The sequence below is a fragment of the Rhinolophus sinicus genome, linkage group LG03 (assembly GCF_036562045.2).
Source record: "Rhinolophus sinicus isolate RSC01 linkage group LG03, ASM3656204v1, whole genome shotgun sequence".
Classification (NCBI taxonomy): domain Eukaryota; kingdom Metazoa; phylum Chordata; class Mammalia; order Chiroptera; family Rhinolophidae; genus Rhinolophus; species Rhinolophus sinicus.
In genome coordinates, this window is record NC_133753.1 from 11,594,549 (window position 1) to 11,619,467 (window position 24,919).

A 24,919-nucleotide genomic window follows, 5' to 3' on the forward strand; every position below is an offset into this window, starting at 1 on the left:
TCGGCTTTTCCCTGGCCTCCTGTTTGGAGGAATTTTAGGCTCTGAGTTGAGAGGGAGGAGGGTTCCTGACATTCATCTGCTTGACCAGCCAACCTTTCCAGCACATCCTCACATCACCTGGCCGGTGGGGCCTCCTGGGCCCTCTCTCTCACCTTGCTTAGTGTCTCTCCACCTGTGCTCATGTTGTTTGGCTCTGGAGCCCTCTCTGCAGGTCAGGGACTGGTTTAAGGCTGTCGTTTCTTCACAGAAAAGGCTGTTTGCCTTGGAGAAGACAACCATACGTTGTTAAAACCAGATGGGACCTGAGAGAACACATAGTACGGTAGTTTTCAAACTGTGCCGTCGAGTAACATCTCTGGGAACATGCTTTTGGGTCCTGGTGGCTGGGTGAGTGGGTGGGCCTCGCTCACTGGGGCAGTGACACTTTTCCTTATGGTTTCCTTGGAAGGGAGGAATATGCTTAAAAAACACATTAGAAACCGACTGAGCTAGTCCAACCTCCCCATTTTACAGATGGGAAAACAGTCCCAGAGAGAGAGATTTTTTTCCTTAAAGCCACCAGCTGGCGAGTGACAGAAGCAAGCAGAGCAGGTCAGAGCTCTGGCCTCTGTGTTCAGTTGTTTCAGCTCAAAGTGTGGTTCTGTGGTTTCCTACCCAAGAGAGGTATTTCACTCATGAAACCCCATTTGTACAGTGGTGACACACATCCAGAATTCCTTTTCTGAAACCCTTGGGGCCAGATATATTTCAGAGTGTAGAAATTTTCAGAATATGGTACGTATGCTAGACATTATGTGACACTCCCAGTGGGGTCAGGGGCGGCACTTCATTACGAAAACATGTCAGCATTTCTGCATCTAAACATGTGAACAGTCATTGCAAAGGGATAAATAGACTATAAATAGCCTCGTGTTGGTTCAGTTGAGGTTTTGCTGCCCGCTTTTGGTTTTTAGAGAGTTCTACGTTTCAGAAATTATGGTGAAGGGATTGTGAACCTGTAACAATAGTGCCCGACTTGTAGGGGGTTTGTAAGAGCCCACTGAAAAAACAACAACAAAATCCCTAGAAGAGCTTAGCGTGGTGCCTGCGCAGAGTAAGCCCTCAGTGGCTATCAGCTGCCGTCCCTTGGTGGGGGGTGTTACCATCTCCCGTTTCCCAGTTCAGAGCTGTTCCCCCTCCCCCCACATTGCCTATTTGGGTGTGTGCCTTGTCTCCCCAGCAAGGTGGTCAGCTTCTAGAGGATAGAGGGTTGTGATTCTGCTTTACTGAGTCCTGAGGCTCATAGCCCCTTTTTGGTGTGCTGTGTTGAATTGGCCCAGACTTTCATGAGGGGAGGCCTCCCAGCAACTGGAAGAGGCCTGAGGAAGTAAAACTGAGGGCCTTCCAAAATGGAGTGAGGGCCAAAGCACAAGTGGCGATTCTATCCCTGAGAAGTGGTGTCCTGCAAGGACTGATGTTCCCCTTTGGGGCTGCTGGCATCAAGTGAGTTGGGTCCAGCCAGAAGCTCCCTGGTTGTCAATGCAGCATTCTCTGCCTCCACTCATCTTCCTCCTTCCTGATTGAGCCCAGATTTTGTTCAGCTCTCAGCCCCTCCATGTGCCATGTGCTTCATTTACTGTAGGCGGGTCCTGGCCCCCAGTGGGTCCACTCCCTTGCCTGTGATTGGTTGAGGCATGCGTATGCAACTTCATTTTAACCAATGAGACATCAGGGGCATTTGCTGTGGAAGAGGCTTCTGGGAAAGATGTCTTCATGCTTCAGAGTGACATATATGCTTAAGAGGGAAGGAAAATCGTCTCTCTTTTTCCCCTGGAATTGTTCATGTTTCTGATGCCTGGAGCTGCAGCCATCTTGAGGGCGCCCAGCCCAGGAGTGAGGCAGCGCAGAGCTGAGAAGAACATGGCTCTGATTACATTGCTGACCTTCCCCGGACTTGTTATTATGGGAGATAACAAATGCCTTCTCCTTGAAGCCGCATTGAGTTGGGTGTGTGGTCATTACTTGCTGTTGAAGTCATTGTAACTGGTGCACCTCTTTACTTACCCAGAGCACCCCTGTCTGCCGCCAGTATTGCACGGGGCACTCTTGATTCACACTGACGTCACATGGGTGGGTTTGTTCCCCTCTGGATGACCTCACACTTGTCAGATGGTGGAGAATTACAGGCCTTTGACTTGTGTGAAAACCAGTGTATCCCATCTTAGAAGCCAGAAAGAGGAAAGAGGTTTTCTGAGACCTCTCAAAAGCATTCCATCAGCCACCAAGACATGAATAGCAGTGTTTGGCAGATGGGTTAGAGGAGTGCCACATGAAATAGCCAGAGAAGCCATAGCGACAGGAAGCCTGATGGTGTGGCTATAGCCCCTGCCAACCTCCAGGTTTGTCTGTCCCTCTTCATCAAGTGTAGCAGTAGTGGAGGTCACAGAACTCCACCAGAACAGCGTTTTTTGGTCCTTTCAGAGGCCGGCCAGACTTGGAGGCAGAATCCCCAGGCATTTCCCCTCCCAGTGACCTGTGTGCGTCACTTGATCCTGTGAAACCTTCGTTTTCCTGACTTCACGGGTGTTAAAACGGTGCCAGCAGGGAAGAAGAATGAACAAGCATTTCTTGAGCTTCTGCTGTGTGCCGGACAATGGGCGTGAACTCCCAGTCAGTCATCACAGCAGCTGCAGGAGGAATGGGGTAGGGGCCGCAGTTCCCATGCAGGGCCTACGCAGGCTGAGGCTTGGAGATAGTCATCGAGCCAGAATCTCTCCCATTTCTGACCCAAGTCCATTATTCCTTCTACTACACTAATGTGTTTCTAAACTTGTCCTATCACAGAATCACCAAACTGGTTTGTTAGAACCCAGATTGCCCCTTCTAGAGGCAGCAGGTCTGGGGTGCTGAGTAGCACTTGCTCTGGGGAGCCTGGCCGTTACGGATTCCCAGACCTCTCTGGAGTGGTGCTTCCCTGGCTCCCAGATGGGCCTGGAAATCTGCATGTTTAAATCGAGCCTCAGATGGTTTGTGTGATCAGGCTGGTCTGGTAGCCCCAGCTCTCAACCACATGCTTAGCATTTAATGAGCACCTCCCGTGGGGGGGGTCTTGCCCCAGAAGAAATAGAAGGAGCAGGTCACTAGCTGCAGGAAGCTTATAGCCCAGGGCAGTCACTTAACCTCTGGGTGGCCGAGTCACCTAGGGACTGGTCAGTCACTCACATGCCCAGGCTGGGCCCAAGCTTCTGCTGAAGGAGGTCTTCGAGGTGTTGGGGTTGAGGAAGCAGGCCAGGTGATGGTGGTGCAAGGAGTTCCAGGACCAGACGTGGGCCATGACGGGGGACAGAATGTCACCCAGCAGCCTGAGGAAACAATGACAGCATCACTTATAAGGTTGCACACCTGGGTTACTGGGGGGCTGAGGTGCGGGGGGCTTATGTGGCAGTGGCCTGGCAGAGAGCCAGGAGGAGGAGCGTGGGCAGAGCGTGACTTGGGGTGACTGACTCATCCTAGTCTGCTTGAGACTTTCCTGGTTTTAACACTGAAAGTCCCACGTCCTGGGGACCCCTTCAGTCCTGGACAGCAGGGTGGTAGTTCATCCTGTTAGGAGCATGCAGGAATTTTAGCAAGGGGTACCCGGTGCAGGAGAAGGCAGTGAACTTTGCCGTGGCAGACCCAGGTTCAATCCCAGGTCTGCCCCTTACTGCTAGTCTGGCCCTGGGTGAGTTACTTAGCTTCTCTGAGCCTCACTCTTTATCTCAAATGTCGATCGTTTTGAGGAGTAAATGAGATCATGCAGTTTCCAGCAGCAGTGTTATCAGAAGCAGCCTGACTGAATCAGGACTATTGTGTGTGGAAGGAGTGTCCGGACACTCAGTCTTTTTCAGGGGCAGAGGAAGCCGGCAGGATAACTAAGCATTGACAGCAAAGGTGGGGGTGGGTGGGGTTCCTCTGCTGAGCTGTGATGAAGGCCCGAAGTATAAGACAAGCGGGAGTAGCTGGATTGTGGAACGAGGGCTTCAGCCCAGGTCTGACAGACCCCAGGCTTCCTCTTCCGGCCATTCACTCACCGCTTTAGTGAGCCCAGGATAGGCTGTGGGGGTGCTGTGATGTGTAATGGGGACACAAAGGTGAGTGAGACCACTGAGCTGTCTGCCCCATGAGGCAGGGGTTATTTTTACTCTTGTGTTCTTTGCTAAATCCCAAGCACCAATAACATGTCTGGCACACAGGAGGTACTCAATTAACTGTTAAATGAACAACTTGGCCTCTGTCCTTGAGTTAACTTGGATTCACTCACTCGTCAAACCCCTGCTGAGCACCTACTATGTGCCAGCCCCCCGTCCTGAGGACCTGGAATGCAGTGGTCATTAAGACCATCCTGACGCGCAAGTCTAGTGCATAGAGACTTGGCAGACATGGTCAGGGCTGGAGAGGCAGAGGCGCAGAGTTGTGGAAGCCCATGGGAGGGAGTGTCCACCTGAGGTGTGGTCCCACATCTCAGAGGTTTGGCGTCGTCCTGAGGGTGACTGTCCATGGCCCTGCCTGCTGGGGCTCTGGGTGAATTCTGGCTGATGGGTTGCTGTTGGGGCTGACTGACTGCCTGTGACCTTCTCTTCCTGTTTCTTGTGCAACTGCAGGGTGGACACTTGCTGAGTGGCCCTTCCCAGGGAGGAGTTCCGGGTCCCCTCCCCTGCCCTGGCTCCCTTCTGTCCTCACACAAGGGACAGCTTAGCCCTTTTGCTGTGAGCCCTGGCTCCCTTGAGGAACTGCTGTCTCTGGCGCTTGCAGGTTCTACGCCTAACAAGAGACAGTGTTTTCTCTCAAGTTAGCCAGCCTTGGAGGAGTGCCCAGTGGGTGAGGAGATGCTGCCAGGGGTGCCAAGCCCAGGGGACCTGCAGTAAATGCCACTTTCCTTTCCCTGGCCCACCAGGCCACAGGAGTCAGCTCTCCAGAGTCTTGGGCCTGGAGGCTTGGGAAAGTAGGTCTCCCAAGCCCTTTGCAGCTGCCCCCTCCCTGTGACAGCCTTGTCCCTGCCCCCACCCCACCCCACACACCAATCGTGTCTAGTCTCCCTTCTGCCTGGAATCTCACTTGGAGAAATTCCTCAGGCCCAGCTCAGACCTCGCTTGCTTCTGACACCCTTCTGAGTGTCCCTGGTGGTCTTTTCAAGCCACCATGCCAGGACCTTGTGGTTCCTATCTCCCCTCAGACCGTTCTTCTTGAGGACAGGGACTGGACTGGGGCTTTGAATCTTTAAGAGATGCTTGTGGACTGTGGCTGTGCACTTACCATGTCTGTGTGGAACAGACTTCCTGAAAGAGCCATTTTCAAGCCTTCTGGGCTGATCTGATAACATCCCCCTGCCCCGGAGAGTCACTTCCTGCACTTCTGAGCTCTGGGGACAGGCCAAAGCAACTCCAAGCTACTGACTTTGAAGTTACCATTTTCTGTTCTTACACGAAGTTTCTCTAGGGTGTGTGTGTGCACGCGCGTGCGTGCTGGGCCAGTCTACTTGTCTGTTCTGCCAGCACAGCGGAATCATTGTCTTCTGTTCCCATATTTTACTGTCCCATCCTGTCCTTCCAGCTTCTGCATTGTGTGTGGACATGGGGAGGAGGCTTTGGCATGAAGCCTGGACGCCGACTACTAAGATTTTGCCAGAATATCATTTCTGCCAACTTCTGTTGAGCTCTTTCATTTTTGACTTTTGCCATTTTTGTCTTTTAGTCAAGAGTTCCAGATAGCCGGGCCCTCTGAACTGGATCACGATTTAAACAAAGATAGTGGAGGGGGAACAATAGGGGCCTGAGGTAGAAATATGAAGGCCTGGACCTCTGTCAGCAGTCGGGCCCCCCTACGTGCCAGGCACTCTGGGGAGGTGCTGAGTCTCCGAAGACTAAGGTACTTGGTCGGGGCCCGTCCTTGATGGGGAGGCATGCTGATTGGTTGAATCCTTCCAGAAACAGGTATGAAACACCTACTATGTGCCGAGCCGTCGAGGCAGAGCATGAACGTGAGAGTGACAGGATCGAGGTCAGAGAGCTAGGGTGATAAGGTACAAGGATTTTGGCTTCCACTTTGGGTGAGATGGGAGCCCTTGGAGGGTTTTGAGGGGAGGGGTGCCATGATATGACTTATATTTTCAAACAGGTATGGGGACAACTAGTCCGTATTTTCTAGTTGAAGTGCGTGCCCGTCTCTTCTCCATCCTGCTGCTGGTCAGCGCCTCTGCCATGCGTGCGGCTGAGCAGCTGCGTGCCGCTGGAGGACAGCCCTCGGCCTCCTGCACTCGGTGACCAGTAACCTCAAAGATACTGCCGCTCTTCCAGGATGTTTGTGTCCCACTTTCTAAGACGTCTATTTCACATGTTCTTTCCTGCTCTTCGACCTCTTATATCCCCTGAATGCCATCCTCTCACTCCTAGCTCATGACCTTGCCTCATACTTTGTTGAGGAAATAGAAACAATTAGGAAACCCGCTAGTTTCTTACCACCCAGTCTGCCCACGTTCTTCCTGTCACTGCCTGGACGTTGCCGTTTTTTTTCAGAAGCCAACAGCCCCTTCACCTTTGCTCAGAATCCCTCCTGTTCTTGCTTTCTCAGGACTTCACTATTGCAGCCATCTCTTCTTCTTCCTGGATAAATTCTCTGTCTCTGTTTCTTTCCTGGACCATTCCGTTCGGGGTACACAGAGGCCCTGGGCTTGCCTGTGAAAAGCTTCCTGAACCCCACATTGCTATCACCCCATGTCTCTGTTCCTTTTCGGCAAAGCCTCTTCAAAGAATTGTCACCTGCTCAGCCTGTGCTAGTTGGACTTGTATTCCTTGCACGTCCCCGAGTCTTCCCAGGTGAGGGTCGCCCTCTGATGTTGCTTGTGCTCTTCTCTTCCTGGATATTCCAGGTGCTTTTAGTCCGCTTGACTACTCCCTCTTTCTGCAAACATCTTCCTCTCGGTTTCTGTGACGTAGTCCTGGTTTCTCTTCCCATTCAGTCTCCTCCAGCTTTGATCTGGACTTCCAGCCATCAACTTGATCTCTTTACTTGGAAACCAAGTGTCATTTAACTTGGTCAAAGCAGGACTCTTGCTTTTATTCTCCGTCACCTCAGTAAATGGCAAAATGGTACCACTATTCACTCCACCGTGCAATCCGAAGTCTAGACTTCATCCGTAATCCCTCTCCTTCCTCATCCCCAATGCATTCGTTTCCTATTGCTGCTGTAACAGATTCTCACCTGTGTACTGGCTGAAAATAATGCACATTTGTTCTCATGCAGGTCTGGAGGTCAGAGTTGGAAATGGGTCTCATGGGGCTAAAATCAAGTGACAGCAGGGCTGTGTGCCTTCTGGAGGCTCTGGGGAGGACTCTGTGTCCTTGAATTTTCCAGCCACTAGAGGCTGCCCACATTCCTTGGCTTGTGGCCCCTGCTTCATCTTTAAAACCAGCAGTTTTGCTTCCTCGTCTCTCTGTGACTGCTGCTTCTGTCACATCTCCTCCACTGGCTCTGACCCTCCTCCTTCCCTCTTCTAAGGACCCAATGTGCCCTCCCAGGTAGTCCTCCCATCTCAAGAGCCTTAACTTAATCACATCTGCGAAGTCCCTTTTGCCATGTAAGGTGACATATTCACAGATTCCAGGAATTAGGACATAGACATCTTTGGAGGGGCTAATTCTGTTTACCGCACCTCCAATCCAATCTAATCTATTAATTAGTCTTGTTCATCTTATCTCCAAACTGTGTCCTCACTCAGCCTTTTTCTCCCTTTCTACACTATTTCTCCCTTCTCACTCCCCGTCTAAATGTCTGTCACCTTTCACCAGACCACCGCAGTGACTTTCTAACCATTGCTGCTGTTGCCTCCACCCAGCTCCAACACCAAGTTCATTCTCAGCAAACAGAGCTTTGCAAAACCTAAATCAGATCATTTCATCCCCCTGCTTACAACCTCCCTCCCCAAAGACTTCCAATGGCACTTAGAATGAACGCCAGACTCTACCACAGTCTACGAGAATGTTCGCACCTCTCTGCCTATCCCTACCCCATCTGTTCCCTCTGCTCCAGCCACTCTGGTCTTCCCGCTGTTCCTGGAACACACCAGCTGTGTTCCCATCTCAGGGCCCTCCATGAGCTGAGAGAACGCGCCTTCCTCAGCCATTTGCACGGCTGAGTCAACTTGTCACTCAAGTCTCCTTGGAGACTTTCCCTGATCTGACCCCCCAGTCACTCACTAGCACGTCTTAGTTCTCTGCACATCTCTTACCACTGACTGGCCTTTTCCTGGTTTGTCTCTTTATCTCATCTGTCTGGAAATGTAAGCTCCCTGAGAGCAGAGGCCTCCTTGGTCTCGTTCACTGCTCTGGGTCCCTGGAGCTAGCAGGTACTGACTAAATGCTGGCTGATGAGTGAATGTGCCAAGTGCTGTGAGGAACATTTAGCTCAGCCGAGAGAGCTGGGCAAAGCTTCTCCAAGGTGACCCTGAAACGCATCTCACATGATGCCTGGGCTTCTGGCAGGAGAAGGGAGGGAGGTACGGCATGTCCAGGCAGGCACCCTCAGGTATGACAGATTGCCTTGGCCTGGAAAGGATGCTGAGGGCCTGGGGAATGTGTGCATGAGAGGCTAGCTGCCAGGCAGAGCCAAAGAGGGGCTCTCGTTAATAACCGCAGACTTCAAACTCCTTCACTTTGCTCCGAGATGATGGTCTAGGTCATGTGAACCCCTCTGTGGGTAATAGGCCGGCTGCTGTAGGTTCAGCGTGCACTGCAACACAGGCCCTCTTTTTCTTTTTAGATTAACTGGTTGTTTTGTGTAGGTGATGAGTGTACATGGTAATAACAATCAAGTAATATAAAAGGGTACATAGTGAAAAGTAACCACCTTCCTACGTTATGTCCGCGTCCTCTTGCTTCCTTCCACGGAAACGACCACTCTTAGGATTTTCCTGGGGGTCCTTTCAGACATACTCTGTATATCTGTACATTTATAAGAAAGTATGTTGTTGGTTTTGTTTTTTTTACACACAATACTGATATACTGTACACCCTAGATTGTCTTTCTCTCTCTTTGAGGTTGTTATCTATTCCTGTGTAACAAACTGTTCCAAACCTTAGTGCCTTTAACGGCCGCTTTTTATTATTTTTCATAATTCTGGGTCTGCCAGGGCTCGTGCGTGCATCTGCGGCCAGCTGTGGCTCAGCTCCGTGGCGTTACTGCCCGTGGCTGGGCTCGTCCATGGCTGGGCCTCGGCCACCATGACTCAGCCCTGTTCCTTGCAGCCTCCTAGGACCAGGCTACCCTGAGCGTGTCCTCCTGGTGGTCACAGAGAAGCAAGAGGGAAGCAGAAGTGGACAAGCCCTTTTCTGAGCTCTGTGTGTGACAGATTTGCTGCTGTCCGGTTGATCGGAGCAAGTCGTGTGGCAACGCCCAGGGTCAGTGCGAGAGGCCACAAAGCATGTGGATTCAGGGAGGCCTGAAGACCTGGGGCCTTTTGTGCAGTCCGGCCGCCACGGAGTTATGTTTAGATCTGTTCCCTTTGTTTAGTGGATACACTACATCCATTGCGTGGGGTACAGTGTGTCATGGTGTCTGCCCTTTGTATGCCAGGAGGGCTGTATGTGCTAAACATCCCTACATGTGCATCTCTGTGCATGTATCTGGCTGGGAAAGTTGGTAAAACTGGACTTTCTGGGTCAGACGGTACAGGAGCATGCATTATTTTGTAAATATCACTTAAGTGTCCTCTGTAGACACTCATGCTAATTTATACTCCTACTAGCACTGTCCGATGGTGTCTGCTTTCCTGTCAACACTCTTTGCTGGGCAGGGAGATGACAGTACTACAAATATTAAGTTGTCTGTGACTTATAAGAAGGCAAATAAACAAGGGGATGAAATTCACCGAGGTCATACTGAGACTAAGAAATGGAGAACCTGTCTGTCTTTGCTGGGTAACAAAGAGGACACTGCAGAACCAGTTCCTGCTTGAATAGGGGTTTGTTTTTCCCTCTTGGATTGGAGCCCCAGCAGGAATGGGTTGAATAGACCTAAATGCTTCTCTAGTGACATATAAACCACCTTGTGGAGATTCTTTTGCATTGATATCAAGTACTCCCTGAAACAGAGTTGAAAACCTAAGTTTTTTTCTCCATCATCTGATCAGATCTCGTGTGTGAGCCGCTTATCCTGCAAGGGCGAAGGCTGCAAGGAAGGGGCAGCCACCTCCAGTGGCAAAGGCCACAGCCCCTCCTTGCCTGAGGGGAGCAGGGAAGCCGAGGCCACCTGGGCATTGAGCTGTGCCAGCTGTGAGGTTAGGGTCGGGGATTGTCTGTCTGGAGATGAGCCTGGGGATCAGGGGCCCCTCCCGGGGGCTAAGTCCCATGCTTTTCTCCGTGAGGGTTCTCGGCGATGATTTCTACTCGGCTTCCGTCTTTCTCCTTCTAGAAGTCACTGGAAAGCTGGTTTCTGCAGCCTCCCTTAAACCTTCCAAAATGCCTGTGGGAAAGTGAAGCCAGCTCTGGGCACCCCTGCGCCCCTCCTCACTCCGGTCACCCGAGAATCCTAGCAGGTGGAGCAGGAAGGGGACTTAGAAGCTGCCTGTCTGGCCCCACAGTGGAAGGGTTAAGTGGCTTGGCCAGGATCCCACGGCAGGTTGGGAGGGACGCTGGGCCCCTTCTCTCCATGGTTTGTTCTTGGCAGGCTGGGGAGACAATGTAGGGATACTGCCTGCGTTCAAATCCCAGCTCCAGGACAGACTGGCTGTGACCTCTCAGGCCTGGTTCCCTGCCTGTGCGATGGAGAGCATAACAGTATCACCGTCCTGGTGTTTGGAGGACTATTGGGATGAAGGAATGTGCTTAGAACACCGCGTGGCATTTCCTAAGAGCTCAGAGTGGCTTGTTGAGTCATGGCTGTGGCACAGCATTCATATCCCCCAGGGGACTGCAGCCTCGAGCACAGGGATCGTGTCCCCTTGAGCTTCCTGGCCCCACTAGATCCAACATAACATTCTGTGAAATAGTAAGTCCTAAATGAATGAAAATGACAGTAATAGTAACGCACCTTTATTCAGCACCTGCTTTGTACTCTATGCATTACAGATATTATCTCTAATCTTCATGGTAGCTGGGTGAGGAAACTGAGGTTCAGAGACGTTAAGTAATTTGCCCAGTGCCACACAGCTAGTAAGCAAAGGGGCTGGGATTCAAACCCAGGGCTGCCTGAGGCCAGGGCTCTTTCCTCCACATTGTGCTGCTGGGCCCCTCTGTTCTGGAAAGTACATCTTGGCCCCACTTTGCAGAACCGTTGCTCTACCTGCAGCCCTGGAACGCCCAACTGTGCTCTACTCTGTGCCTGTGAGTGTGAGCAGGCCAGCGGGGGGCGGGGGTGGGTGGGTACTGAGATTTAAGTCTTCCTGGAGGCAGAACTCTGACGTAAGTGTTCCCCATTCCCTGTTGCTCCCTGTTGCTGCTGGAAACCAAGGCAGGCGTAGGGCAGACCTCGTTTGTAACCCAGTTATCAGGGGTCGTCCTCGGTTGCCTGATGTCCGATGTCTTGAAAACTGTTTTCTTCATATATTCTGTCATGTTTTTGTGGTTTCTGATGGGAGGGTGAATTCGGTCTGTCTTGGCTGGAAGCGAAAGTCTATTTTTAATATTTTGATCCTCTTTTATTTTATATTTAATCCTTTAATCCCTCTGGAATTAATTTCCTTGTATGCTACGAGGTGCTTTTTCCCCAGTGTCTCCCTGTCCTAGCATGTAACAGGAAGCACCGTTGAGCAGTAACAGCTGGTCAGGTGCCGTCTTTCTTTTGTTGCTGGTGGATTTCGCACCAGGAACCCGTGAGGTCCCTGGCAAGTGCAGCCAGCACCTGTGGAGCGCTGCTCAGGCGGCCGAGCCTCCCTCGCCGTTAGGCCTGAGCCTTGCAGCCTCTGCATAGTGTCTCTGGCATGAGCTCTTTGTGGGTAAGATCTTTGCCCTCCTGGTTAGCAGAGTGAGTGGCAGGGAAGTCACCATTTTTGATGGGGAGAAAAGAAAACGTTATTTGCTTGGATGAGTTATCGGAGCCTGGAAATTTCAAAAATGATTTTGTAGCCACCATGTTAAAATTCAAATTAGATGGTAAGCTCATTGCTCAGAGTGTGCAGCTCCTTCCAGAACCGAGGAGTTGATCCTTGCCTACCTGGCGGGAAACTCCCACAATCATTCCTGTCTCCCTCTCCCCGCCCTTCATGGTTCCTCTCTAACAAACTACTTGGAGTTCCCCGAACAACTAGGCTGTGCCATGCCTTTGCATGTTCTGTTCCTTCTGCCTGGAATGCCTTTCCCCACATTTTCTGCCTTGCAGACATATGTCTGTCACATTCTTGGTGATAGTTTTGTCTCCTCCTCCACCCATTGAGGACGGTACATCTTCATTAGAGCCCGTGTCATGCTGAACGGTCCTGAAGGACCAGACCTGTATGAGGGAAGGGGCTGTGTCTCTGAATTTGAGGAAAGCCTCTTCCTTTCACCTGAACCTTCCCCAGGGCCCTCCCGGTTGTTCCAATAGAGCTGGCTCGCTCTACACCTTGGCAGCAAGACTGGGACGTTTCCCGAGTGTCATGACATCCGTTAACTGGACGGATACAGATTCCCACATGGTACAACGGTAGTGGTTTTACACTCCTCTTTCACTGTGCAGCCCTTTGTTTGCAAGCCTGGGATGTAAAACCAACGAAACAGGTGAGGCGAAGAGTCCGGGGGTTCTGTCAGATCCCCTGGTTGGGTTCTGCAGAATCTGTTTAGAAGCTAGTGAAGGGGAGATGGGTGTCGGTAAATTGTTCTCAGTGGTTCTCCACTTAAAGCCTATTTCGTGTTTGGGAGCTTAGTTAGGGTACCAGTTTGGCCATTGTAACAAAGGTTAGAGTAACAGTGACTTAAGCAAGAACAGGGAGAAGTTCATGTTTCCCTCTCATGTAATAATTGATCATGAGCATAGTCCAGGGCTTGGTGGTGGCTCCTGGGTGATGGAGACCAAAGATCGTTATGTCGTCTGCTTTGCCATCCTCAGCAGATGGTTTCCATCTCGTGGTCCAGGACGGATGCCGCATTTTCCATCAGAACAGTCACGTTCCAGCTAATGGGGTAGGGTGAGGAGGACCTGGAAGGCGAGCTCATTCCCTCGAAGGTCACAGCCCAGAAGCTGCCTGTAGCACTTCTGCTCCCATCCCAGCAGCCGTGACTTAGCCACAGGCAGCATGTACCATAGCGCCCAGGGAGCCTGAAAGTACAGTTTTTACCTGGGCAGCTATGTGCGCTAATAAAATGTGGGGATTCTAATACTGAAGGAAGGAGGGGAGAAGGAATATTCAGGAACCACTGGCAGATTCTGCCACAGACAGGACCAGTCTAACCCTGGAGGATGCAGTCCAAATGCCTCGGCCTGTGATGGAAATCATTCACCATTTATTGAGCACCGTGCCAGACTTTGTGTTCAGCCATGGGACTCAGAAATAAACACACACAGATTCATCTTCATGCCGCTCTGGACTGTCTGGAAGGGGCAGATGGATATGTAAACACCAGGTGAGGGAGCTTGCGGTTCCTGTGGCAACTGAGGGCGGCTTGAGCTGGGGCTGATGAGCGATGCTTGAACGACCAGTAGATGTTTACCAAGTGATGGCGGGCGGTGTTGTCAGTGTTCCAAAGCACTGCAAACACGTGAGGAGGCAACCGGGCTGGTGCATGCGGAGAACTTGGCTGGGACCTTGACCTGGAGCTGAGGGATTTGCACATCATCCTGTGGGGACCGGGCTGAGGAGGGAAATGGGGGCAGGAAGCACCATTAAGTCCCCACGTTCTGCTCCCAGCTCGAGTCTCCATTCTTGTCGTCTCACTCACCCGCACCCTACTCTCCAGCCGCTTGGATCAGTGTTCTTTCCTTTGCACCTTTCTTATGCTATACTGTTCCCTCAGCCTGGTTTGCCCTTCCCTGTCCTGTTTGCCAGTCCAGATCTGACTCATCCTTTAAGGCTCAGTTGAAAGGTGTGGTCCCTCCAGGCCACCGTGTTCCACCCCCCACCCCCCAAACCATTAGCTCTAGTCCCTAGTCCTGCTATGTTCGCCATATCGTTCCCATTGTATAAATGGAGGAGTTGATACTTTAAGTGGGTAAGTGATGTGCCCTGTCCCACTGGCCTGGGAGTCTGCTCAGGGCAGCCATGCTCAGGTGAAGGTCAGAGGCGGCTGCCGCAGGGCGGTGAGCAGAATATAGGGGAATACTTGTAGAATAATGGGGAGAGAGGAATATTTAGCTCAGACGTACAGAGGGGCTTTCTTAGAATTGCCACCCCACCCCAACACTGAGATGACATCATAGGGCCAAAGTCACAGAGTGCCTAACTGAGATTTAAACCTAGGACCCTGAACTCATTGTATTCTCTTTTCTTTTTTGGAAATTTAAAATACACAGAAGAGAAATCCAGAATATACTGATAGTAGTCCACTCAGAAGTAACCACTACATAATTCCGGTTTTAAAAGAAGTTACAATTTTCTCTAATAGCAATATAAAATGATTCTTCTTAATAAAAATTATTCAAACTGCAAAGACAAGAATTTGAAAATTGTCCTGAATCCTATCATTCAGAAGTTCTTGTCGTTTAATGGTAATCATTCTAGGTATCTCGGGATGTAGACAGATACAAGGCTAAGTTGACATACTTTTATGAACAGTGGTCGTTCTCTTGTCCGGTGCGATGGCCACTAGCCGTGCATCGCTGCTGATGAGTTGAAATGTGGCAGGTTTGAATTGAGATGTGCTATGAGTGTAAAATACACACTGCCTTTGGAAAATGAGTATGAAAAAAGAATGTAAAATATCTTGATAATTAAAACATATTAGGGCCGGCTCCGTGGCTCAGGTAGTTAGAGCTCCGTGCTCCTAACTCCGAAGGCTGCTGGTTCGATTCCCACATGGGCCAGTGGGCTCTCAACCGCAAGGTTGCCTGTTAATTCCTCAAGTCCCACAAGGGATGGTGGGCTGCGCCCCCTGCAACTAGCAACGGCAACTGGACCTGGAGCTGAGCTGCGCCCTCCACAACTAAGACTGAAATGACAACTTGACTTGGAAAAAAGTCCTGGAAGTACACACTGTTGCCTAATAAAGTCCTGTTCCCCTTCCCCAATAAAAATTAAAAAAAAATGAATTACTTGTAAAACTGATAACACTGTGGCTATATTGAGTTAAATAAAATACATTATTAAAATTCATTTCCCTCATTTATTTTTTTTTATTATAGCTACTAAAATTTTAAAAATAGCATATGTGGCTTGAATATATTTCTATTGGACAGTAGCACTCTATTTAAAAAATAGGTATTAATAAGTATTCATGGGAAAAAAAGAAACTAAGGGGAATCTGAAGAGATTGTTGAGCTCCAAATAAGCACTTCACCGTGTGGCATCACTTCGTAAGAATCCAGTGAAGTTTTTAAAATACTGATTTCACTAGACTGAGAAAACAACGGCTTGAATCGGAGTGGGGCGGGGGGAGGGAAGGGGAGGCGGAAGAAGGGGAAAAAAAATACTGATGTCATGTTTTGTTCTGTTTTTTTTTTTTCTTTAACCACACAATGTTTTCAAAGATGAGGGCATGGCCTTCTGAAGCCCCTCCCAATTTTTGATATATTATTGTTTGCACTATATTGGTTTATAACAGTCAGATTGTGTTTGTAACTGTAATTCTTGTAAGCACTGAGTGTCCTCTGTGTAAATGCCCCGACGCTCACCATCAGGCCTTGCCTGCACGTCCTCCCTTCATCCCTGAGCCCTGGATTTCTTTATCAGCTGGATTTCATTCTCAAGGAGAGCTCATCCTTCTGGAAGGCTGCTGTCTCCTGCCTTCATACCTGACTGGTGTTTCGCTGGGTCCAGTCCACTTGGTTATACTTTGCGTCCTTGTGCCCTCTGCAGACATTGCTTCATTGTCTTCTGGTTGCGGACACTGCTATGGGCCCTGCCTGATGTTCTCCTCCTCTTGTAGGCGATGTGCTTTTTTTTCTTGGACAACTAAAGAATTCTTGAGTTCAGTAACTTCACTCAGCCCTGTTGTGTTGCTCTACTCCTCCCAGGACCATGGGTCTCATCTCTAAAAGGTGATTTTTAGCTTCCCAGTACACAGACAATGGCACTGCTGAGAACCATAGATTCGGCAGCTTTGGGTCACTCACCGGAGGACTTGCAAAGGCTCTTGTTGCATCTCTCAGTCTTCAGTGGACCTACCTCCCAGAATCTCAGTTAATTTTAGATTGCACAAATAATAGACATATCTGTTCTTTTTAGGGCCAGAATGTTAAAGATAAAGCTAAAGTCTATTTTGGCAACTAACCCCAGTTAAGATTCTTTCCCCTGGACCCCAGTGGTAACTACTATCGTGAGTTTGAGGTCTATCCTTCCAGACCTTCTAAAGCTGCTCTTATATTTTAGTGTAATTATGTTCTGTCCTATCACAGAAGAAATAGACCTTGCTCAGGCTGGTGTATGAATTGTTGGGGTTTATTCAGAATAGTCTGGATGTGTGTATTCATAAGAGCTGCTGCTGGACTGAGTTTTTATTCTATTGACGAGCCAACACAGATATTAACAAAGTTATAACTATAGATATTGTACTCTTAGGAATAAAGCCTTCACACAGACGTTCCCAGATACCAGTGTCTGCATGGTCTGACTTTTAGTCAAAAACAGACTGCATGCATTCAGGTCATTTTGACACAAACTCATTTTAACAATCGGACTGTACAAGACGTTCTACCAGCTCGTATCCATGGAGGAGGCCATAGAACATGGCAGAGCTGGGAGGTTTCACTGCGTCACTCTTGGAGAGACCTAGCCATCAGGCTTTGTGTGTGTTTTGTAAAGATCGTACTAAATAAATCATAAGACAACTTTGTGTTTCTTCTATCAAACTGGAGCTTTCTTCATGTTGATACGTATCCATCTTTCTAGATTCATTAACTGTAAGACAAAGGAATGACTGAATGCTTGAGCCACCAGCTGTTTGAGTACATGCTCCTGGAACATTCTTTACGAATGAATGGAGTTCACTATAAGACGGTGCCTACTCGCACCCCTTCTGAGGTTATGAAGTTCCATAAGGGCCTTGCTGGGTCGTGGAGCCAGGGCGGGGTGGTTCTGGGGTTCTGGGGGGGGGGGTGTTTCCAGCACACTGACCATTCCTCAGCCCGTATAGCTTCTCCCTTTGTTCTTTGCAGATGACATGGCGGAACTCCTCCTCGGGGAGTCGAAGCTGGAGCAGTACCTGAAAGAGCAGCCCCTGCGACAGGGGGCCAGTCCCCGAGGTCCCAGGCCCCAGCTGACTGAGGTCCGCAAGCATCTGACCGCTACCCTGGACCGGGGGAACCTCAAGGTACTGTGGGCTTCTGGGATGAGGAGGGAAAGAGGGGGGATGCTGGCTCCACCTCCTCTGAGCTGTGTGGTTGGGGGTGATCCCCACAGACCTGGGCAATGTTCAGAGCATGTCTGTGCTGCCATGGCTTGTCTTCTTGGAAGCAGGCCAGCTCCCTGTGCTATTGGCCTGTCAACCCCTAGGCCGGCTGACCACCTTGTGGGGGCTTCAGCCCAACAGAGTCTGATGAGAGCCTTTAATGACACATTATCCTGAAAAAGGGCACTAATAAGCTGTTACCTGTGGCCCAGAGCTCAACCTGACCCTGTTCCACTATAGGAAAGAGAGAAGTTAATCAGGAGTGCCACTTACTGCACAATTTCCTGCCTGAAATATGTGGTCCATGAGTATCCCTGGCTGCTGTGGCCTAGAGCTGTGTGGGGTTTCATACTGGTGACCGCAGGCCTGGTGCTTTGGTGTGGGGGGAACTTTCCTCTGCCTGACAATGACCCTGATCCTTAGGGCTCAGGAGACCTTAAGTACTGCGCCTATGTTCATCTACCCTGTTCTCTATTTACACCCAGCTTTCCCTGTCCCTCTCCCGTCTTTCCTTTCTTGCTTCTTTTGATTCCCCTTTCATCTCACCTTCACTTGCCCTGCATTCCCCACCCCCTCCCCCACCTCCAACACCATCCTCTCCGGCTGCCTATTGTCCTGGCTTCTTTTCAAGAAGTGCCCAGAAGTGGGCTACCTTGGCTGGCACGGCTGCTTCGCCATGCTCTGGCTGGTTACCTGTGTGTTCTCTGCCCTGTCACAGCGATAGATTACAGAATACACGCTTCCATAAGCTGAACAATCTAGCCTTGTATAGCTTGAGTTCCAAGGAGAAGGCCTAGGAGAGGGTGATAAACATTTCCTTATATAGATGGCTGGGTGGCCTCTTCTTTCTCTGCTATGAGTGGGGGCCGGGGAAGTGAGGAGCATGAGGCTTGTGGCTGTGGCCTGGGGAAGCCAGCCTCTCCTGATTGGACAGGAAGGAGAGCCCATCAGAGGCCTTCTGGAGCTTGCATCCTCTGGGGAGGGGACCCAGGGTAAGTAACCTTAACGAGCTGGAATGGCTCAACGAGAAAAGTTTCCCCCGGGAAAGAAAGCAAGTGCTGATTTTTGCACCAATTTGGAAAGCCTCTCTCCTTGGGTTATTTGGGTTACACTCCCAATGCAGTGGGCAGGACACACTAGGACGCCTGTGGAAACTTCCTTTTTTGAGAGAGGTGCTCATATGTTTTGTTCATAAAGCATTTCTTCCAGTTTTTTGCCCCAGCCCAGCCCAGCAGCCTAAGGGTTTTTGTTTTGTTTTGCAACAGCTTTATTGAAATATATTACACATGTCATATAACCCACCCATTTCAAGTGTACAATTCAATGGTTTTTAAGATACTTACAGAGTTGTGCAACCTTTCCCTCAATTTTAGAACATTTTCCATCACCCTCCAAATAAACCTGTAACCATTAGCAGACTTCTCCCATTCCCACCCTCCCAGCACTAGGCAGGTGCTAATCTACTTCCTGCCTCTGTAGATTTGACCCTTCTGGCCATTTCATATAAATGGGAGCATACAATGTGTCGCCTTTCGTGCCTGGCTTTCTGACTTGCTATACCGTTTCTGAGGTTCAGCCACGTTTCAGCGTGTATCAGTGCTTCCTTCCTTATCATGCTGAGAAATACTCCACTGTGTGACTAGACCCCATTTTGCCTGTCCATTCTTCAGTTGGTGGGTGTTTGGGTTGTTTCCACGTCTTGGCCGCTGCGAACAGCACTGCTGTGAACGCTTGTGCGCACACTTCTGTTCGGAGAGCGCCCTTGGCTGAGCCCCAGGGAGCAGCCCCCATAATATCATAGGAAAATGTTTTTTCCCTCCTCTTCCTTCTAGTCAGAATTCCTTCAAGAATCCAATCTGATCATGGCCAAGCTGAATTACGTGGAAGGAGATTACAGAGAAGCTCTCAACACCTACGCCCGGGTGGGCCTGGATGACTTGGCGCTGACGGCCGTCCCTCCATACCGGCTGCGCATGATCGCAGAAGCCTTCGCCACCAAAGGTGAGGCGTGCGCGGCGCTCCGTGAGCTTGGGGGGCTGCGCCTTGGAGCCAGCAGAGCCTCCCTGGGACCAGCCCTGTGACCCCTGTGCCCTGGTTGATTAATTCCCACCCCTCCCTGCAAGGCCACCGCTCGGCCCTCCCCTCTCCCATGGGGTAATTATAAGCCCAGCAACACATGGTTGCCTCAGCCTCAGTTCTTCAGTGGCCACTGAAGGAGATGAAGGAAAATCAGTAGTTTCCTGATAACTAATATGCAATTTAAGCAGGGACTTCTCTCGGTCGTTAAGATGCTGCACAACACGTACAGGGTTTCTTATCATATGACCAGTTGCCCACACGGCTGCCCACAGTTTTACTCATTAATGGCACCTCTGGGTTAATTAAGGCTAAGTGGTCGCTACATGTGGAAGTCAGTGTTAACAGTCAGTCATCCAGTGTTGATGTGCCTAGGGGCTCAGGGCATAGAAGGAAGGGTGTCACCCGATCGCTATGAAGGCGTTTTACTCTAATGTGAGAGTATGCAGTCCCATGGAAAGAGAAATGACAGAGGCAGGACACACACATTATTTGACCTTTCCAAGTTGCCACTTCCTCATCTATGAAATGGGTATAATTATATCCACTTCCTAGAGTTGTGAGGATTAAGTCATATAATGTTTGTAAAGCACTTACACAATACCTGACACATACTAAATGCTTACTAAATGATATTTTAAAATGCCAGTCCCAAACAAGGCAGCGAATGGTAAAAACAGGGTGTGGGTAACAGCTCTTCAGAGGCAATGGAGGTCACTGCAGGGCAACAGGGCCAGGAAGGCTTCCTGGAGGAGGAGGAGTACTTTGAATTGGACTTCGAAAGGTTATGGTAAGAAGGGGACCATCTGAAGCAGCTTCTCTCCCTCCTGCCACTGACTGTTCAAACCATGGATTGTGACTGACTGTGGCCAAGGTCCTGGGTGGGTTGACCCTCCAGAAAAGCAGGAAGCTGGCCACTTGTGCTGTCCTATGCAGTGGTGGACAGAAACCCAGCCCAAGGCACACGTAAGAGTTTGTGATGGGGGTGACATAGTCATCCAGTTCCCTGGGGAAACTCAACTACTGCCAGGTTCTTCTAATTAATCTTCTAAACATCCCTGTGGGCTGGGAAAAGATCCTGTCACTCCTGATAGCCATGCCAGCAGTTTAATGGGCACAGTCCTTTGAGGCTGTCTCAGGGGGTCTTGAGAACACCTGTCCTGTGTCTGCATCTGTCTGAATCATGGGGTGTGCTGGGATCTGTGCCACATAACTGCCCTCTTCTCTCTGGTGCTCACTCAACTACCTCATGTGCCTTCGGCTTGTGGGGTGTGTGTGTGTGTGTGTGAGAGAGAGAGAGAGAGAGAGAGAGAGAGAGAGAGATTGATTTCAGGCCAGGAACGATATTCTACAATGAGAGCAAAGCTTTTTCTGGCAGTTTCCAGTCCCTGATTGATCGGAGCCTGGTGGATTGTAGCCAGGAATTGGTTTGCTAGCTGGGGACGGGGGATGGCTCTAGGACCTGCTTAGTTAGCACCAAGAGCTCAGGTCTTAGTATTGGCTCTGATAAATCCTGGTGGTAGCAGACTGTCTAGAGATGGCACTGCCCGCTTAGTCTTGTGGCTCTCATGCAAAGTAGGCAAAGAAGACAGGAGATTTGGTCCCTGAGTCAGGCCCTGGGGGGATTTGTGGTTAGCAGTGGGCCCCCAGTTATGGGACTAAACCTCTCGGGCTCTTGGGACACACTAGCTGGCTCCTGGGAGACCTGGCTCTGGCTAGTTGCTGACTTCTAGGCACATGCAGAGTCACACATGTACAGGGAGAGAGAAGGGTCACTTTTGCCTAGAGCAGGTGGCCTGCAGCCCAGGAGGCCAGGGGAGAGGCAGCGTGGTGTGATGGTTGTGAGCAGCAGTGCTGAGCTATCTGCCTTGGTCCAACTCCCTCCTCTTAACTTCTCTGCACCTCATTTTCCCCATCCACCGAGCTCTCATTGGGTTGTGAAGATTCCCTGAGACAGTATATGTAAAATGCTTAAAACATATGTGGCGCATAGTGAGCCTGATGTAAATGTTAGCTTAAAAGATAAGTGTTTGGTGGGGGGACCACTAGAAGTGACTCAACAACAGAGGGCATTGCCCCTCTAATTCATGGAGATGCCCAAAGAAAGGCCAGCTCTCTGAGTTCAAGAGGCTCTTGGCCTAGCTCTACGTAGGAATATTCTTGGCTGTTCTTTCTTCAAGATCTTTGAGAATTTTTAAGGGGAGATTGCTGACAAGGATTGGATGCATGTTAGTGTACAGAGTACTCTGCAATTAGAAGCTGTGTACCACTGGCCTGCCGGCACCCGAGGCAATGTGTCAGCTCAATGTTTCTAACACTTTTGAATTAGTTGTTATACTAACATTTCCACATTGGGAACAGTTAAAAACGTGGCTTTCTGTCTTCTTGGGAAAGAAGGCGAGAGCTGTCCCTCATTCCTCCAGGGTCAGGCCAGGCTAGAGCTGAGCACACCTGCCCCGTGGATGGGCGTGCACCCAGCCCACGCCCCTCCCCACGCCACCTGCATGCTGGTGGAATTGACCTGCCCACTTTCATACATTCCCCTAAACTATTCCTTAGTCACCTGAGGTCTGACTTGACCAGGGCTTTCGACCAACTCCCACATCTAATTCTTCCAGCCGTGGCCGGGAGCTCTTCCCCCGGCCAGGTTATGTTAGCCATGGTTTATTGGGAATCAGAATAAACCATGGTTTATTGGCAACGTCATTACTGAGACGCTCCTATGGGCTGACACCATGTTAGGGATTTACTGCGTCTTTAATCTTCCAAATCCCTAATTTACAGACAAAGGAAATGAGACTAGGAAGGATATCAGTGCCTACTATGTGCCAGGTGCTGGGCCCTTTATTTGGGTGTCTCAGCCAGTTTTCACAACCACCCTGTGAGGTAGGCACTATTATTATTCCCATTTTACAGATGAGAACACTGAGGCACAGAGAGGTTAAATAAGCTGCCCAGGGTGCTGGGAAGTGGTAGATCCAGGCCCCGACCTCAGAGACTGGTTCCCGAGCTCATGCTCTCCTACTGAGTGGCAAAGGGAGACTCAGTCTGAAGAGTGTTCAACTCCAGAGCCCATGTTCTTAACCACACTGCCCTACTGGCACGTGGATAGGAACTCGCTTGGGGTCAGGCAATGTTTCCTCAGCTAGAAAACATTCAGGCCATTAGAGAACATCCTAGATTTGTGCCCATTCCCCTCTTCTCATCCCCACGCCCCTTGTTCCTCCTCCTTAACCTCTTGCCCTTGCCCAGGTTTCTTCCTATAAGTCTGTCCTTCAAGCTCACATGTCCTATCTTCTCTGAAACCCGGGACTCACCCATTCAGAGTCAATCATGTCCAGTACTGTCATAGCGCAGTACATTAGGATTCCGTGAAAGTCATCTTAGAATTAGTTGTACGATTATCAGACACCCTGCTAATTGGTGAGTTCCTCGAAAGGAAGAACGCTGTTTTGTCTGTTTGACAACCTCAGAACTTAGCACAGTGTTGGCACATAATTGGTACTCGATTATTGAATGAAATTGATGAAAGTTCCCTTGGCTTTTTACTGAGACGCCCCTCATGTAATCCGGGTGGTTCTGGGCACCTTTGCTCCTACCCGTCATGGTGAGATGGGTTTTCTTTGCCTATAGATAACATACTGAGCATACTTTGATGGGTTAGTCATTCCTGCCAATTCTGGGGAACACCTGTAAGAGCATGCTGACGTCACACCATAACGCACCCGACATGGATCTTTCCCAAAGGATGTGCGTTTCCGTTCATTTCTGTTATCAGGGAGCTCCTAAGTGGATCTCAACACAACTGCTCTCCCTACCGCCCCCCGCCCCCCAATGCCTTCCTCCTATCTCTTAAACCTAACAGAGAATGGGAATAGAAGAAATGGAGAAACTCTTCAGCTTCTGGAAGTATTGGGTGAATCAAGTGAGTAGAGATTGTTGCTGTGGGATACAGATTGAGATATCAAGTGAAATCTCCAGGACATTTTGAGTAGCCACAGATGTTCCTTTTCCAAATAGGGAGGCTTGGAAACAGTGGACACGTGGCTGCTGTCTATTTGGGAACTTAGATCTACTGGACATTTGGGACTTAGATTTACTACAGCTGGGGCAGTGGGAGCTGGAAGTAGCTTGCCTTCCTAGAGATGGCCTTTATAAATGCCGTGGTATGTACCCTGTTGTCCTAAAGGGACCAAAATGCATTGGCTCCAATACGAGTGAAGGCCTGTCACAGTCCTGGGATGGTCCAGCTGGTCAATGCGGGGGCCAGCTGTGTTCTCTGAGGTTACTGTGCTCCCCATCTGCGAGGGCACAGTACACATCTGTGTGACTGAAGCAGGGCTGCTGGAATGTTGCAGCTCGGAAAAGGGGAAGGAGAGATGCCTAGGGTGAGTGGAAGTAACACACATCAGTTCTGCCGACAGTCCATTGGTGAGAAGTCACTCAGGAACATAGCCGTCAGGAACCTCTGTTAACATTTTAGTCATTTTAGTGTATTTCTCTATACTCATCATATGTCTGAATTTGTTTTTAATAAAAATGAGATTACACCACATATACTGCTTTGCGACCTGCTTTTTCCACTTCACTACAGATCATAAACACTTTCTGTGACAAAAAATACAATTGTGCAACGTTTCAGCAGCTGTACAGCATTTCATTGTACCATAAGCTATTAGGTTGGCGCAAAAGTAATTGCGGTTTAAAAGGTAAAAAATAATTGCAAAAACCGCAATTACTTTTGCACCAATCTAACATAATATATTGCACTAAAAAGCCTCTATTTTTAGACATGTAGGTTGTTTTCAGCTTTTCACTGTTCTGCATAAAGCTGTGATGAACATGCTCCCAGCCTGGGCTTTACGCTTCTTCTCAATGATTCCCTAGGAGGGGTTACCGGAAGTGGAGCTTCTGGGTGGAAAGAGAAGTCTCTCCAGACTGCCCTGCAGAACGCTGCCCCTGTGTGCTTTCCTGTTGCCTCTTGTTCTGGCCAACACTGAATAGAATCCATTTGGCCTGAAAGGGAACATTATTCTTCAGGTGTTTGTTGAGTATAAGATGTTTGGAAAATAACGAAAAATACAAAGCAGAAAATAAAATCAGTCACCATACTGCCACTCAAGCTAGTGAACCACTTTTAAAGATACACATATCTTTAAATATATATAACAGGTATAAATGTATAAGCATATACTTACATAATATTTTATACATAGCTAGGATTATTCCCTATATACTATTTTATATCCTACTTTTTTCACTATGTGTATATATGTGTATGTACACTTATTGTTCCATGTCATTAAGCATTTTTGAAAACAGTTTTTAATGACTGCACAGTCATGTGCCTTATGGGTATTTCTGAACCAGTTAAACCA

At 49.5% G+C, this 24,919-nt stretch overlaps 1 protein-coding gene across 11 annotated transcripts in view; it reads left to right on the forward strand.

Annotated features, from left to right (window-relative positions):
• The window catches only part of TTC7B (tetratricopeptide repeat domain 7B), a 238,820-nt gene that overhangs the window by 5,426 nt on the left and 208,475 nt on the right, over positions 1-24,919 (forward strand). For 10 of the 11 annotated variants that reach the window (XM_074327043.1, XM_074327041.1, XM_074327049.1 and 7 more), the window contains exons 2-3: positions 17,233-17,387; positions 19,298-19,466. In XM_074327043.1, coding sequence (XP_074183144.1) covers positions 17,233-17,387; positions 19,298-19,466 — 324 coding nt within the window. Of the gene's footprint in view, positions 1-17,232; positions 17,388-19,297; positions 19,467-24,919 lie in introns of those variants that run through there. The other variant, XM_019744959.2, reaches the window with a different exon arrangement.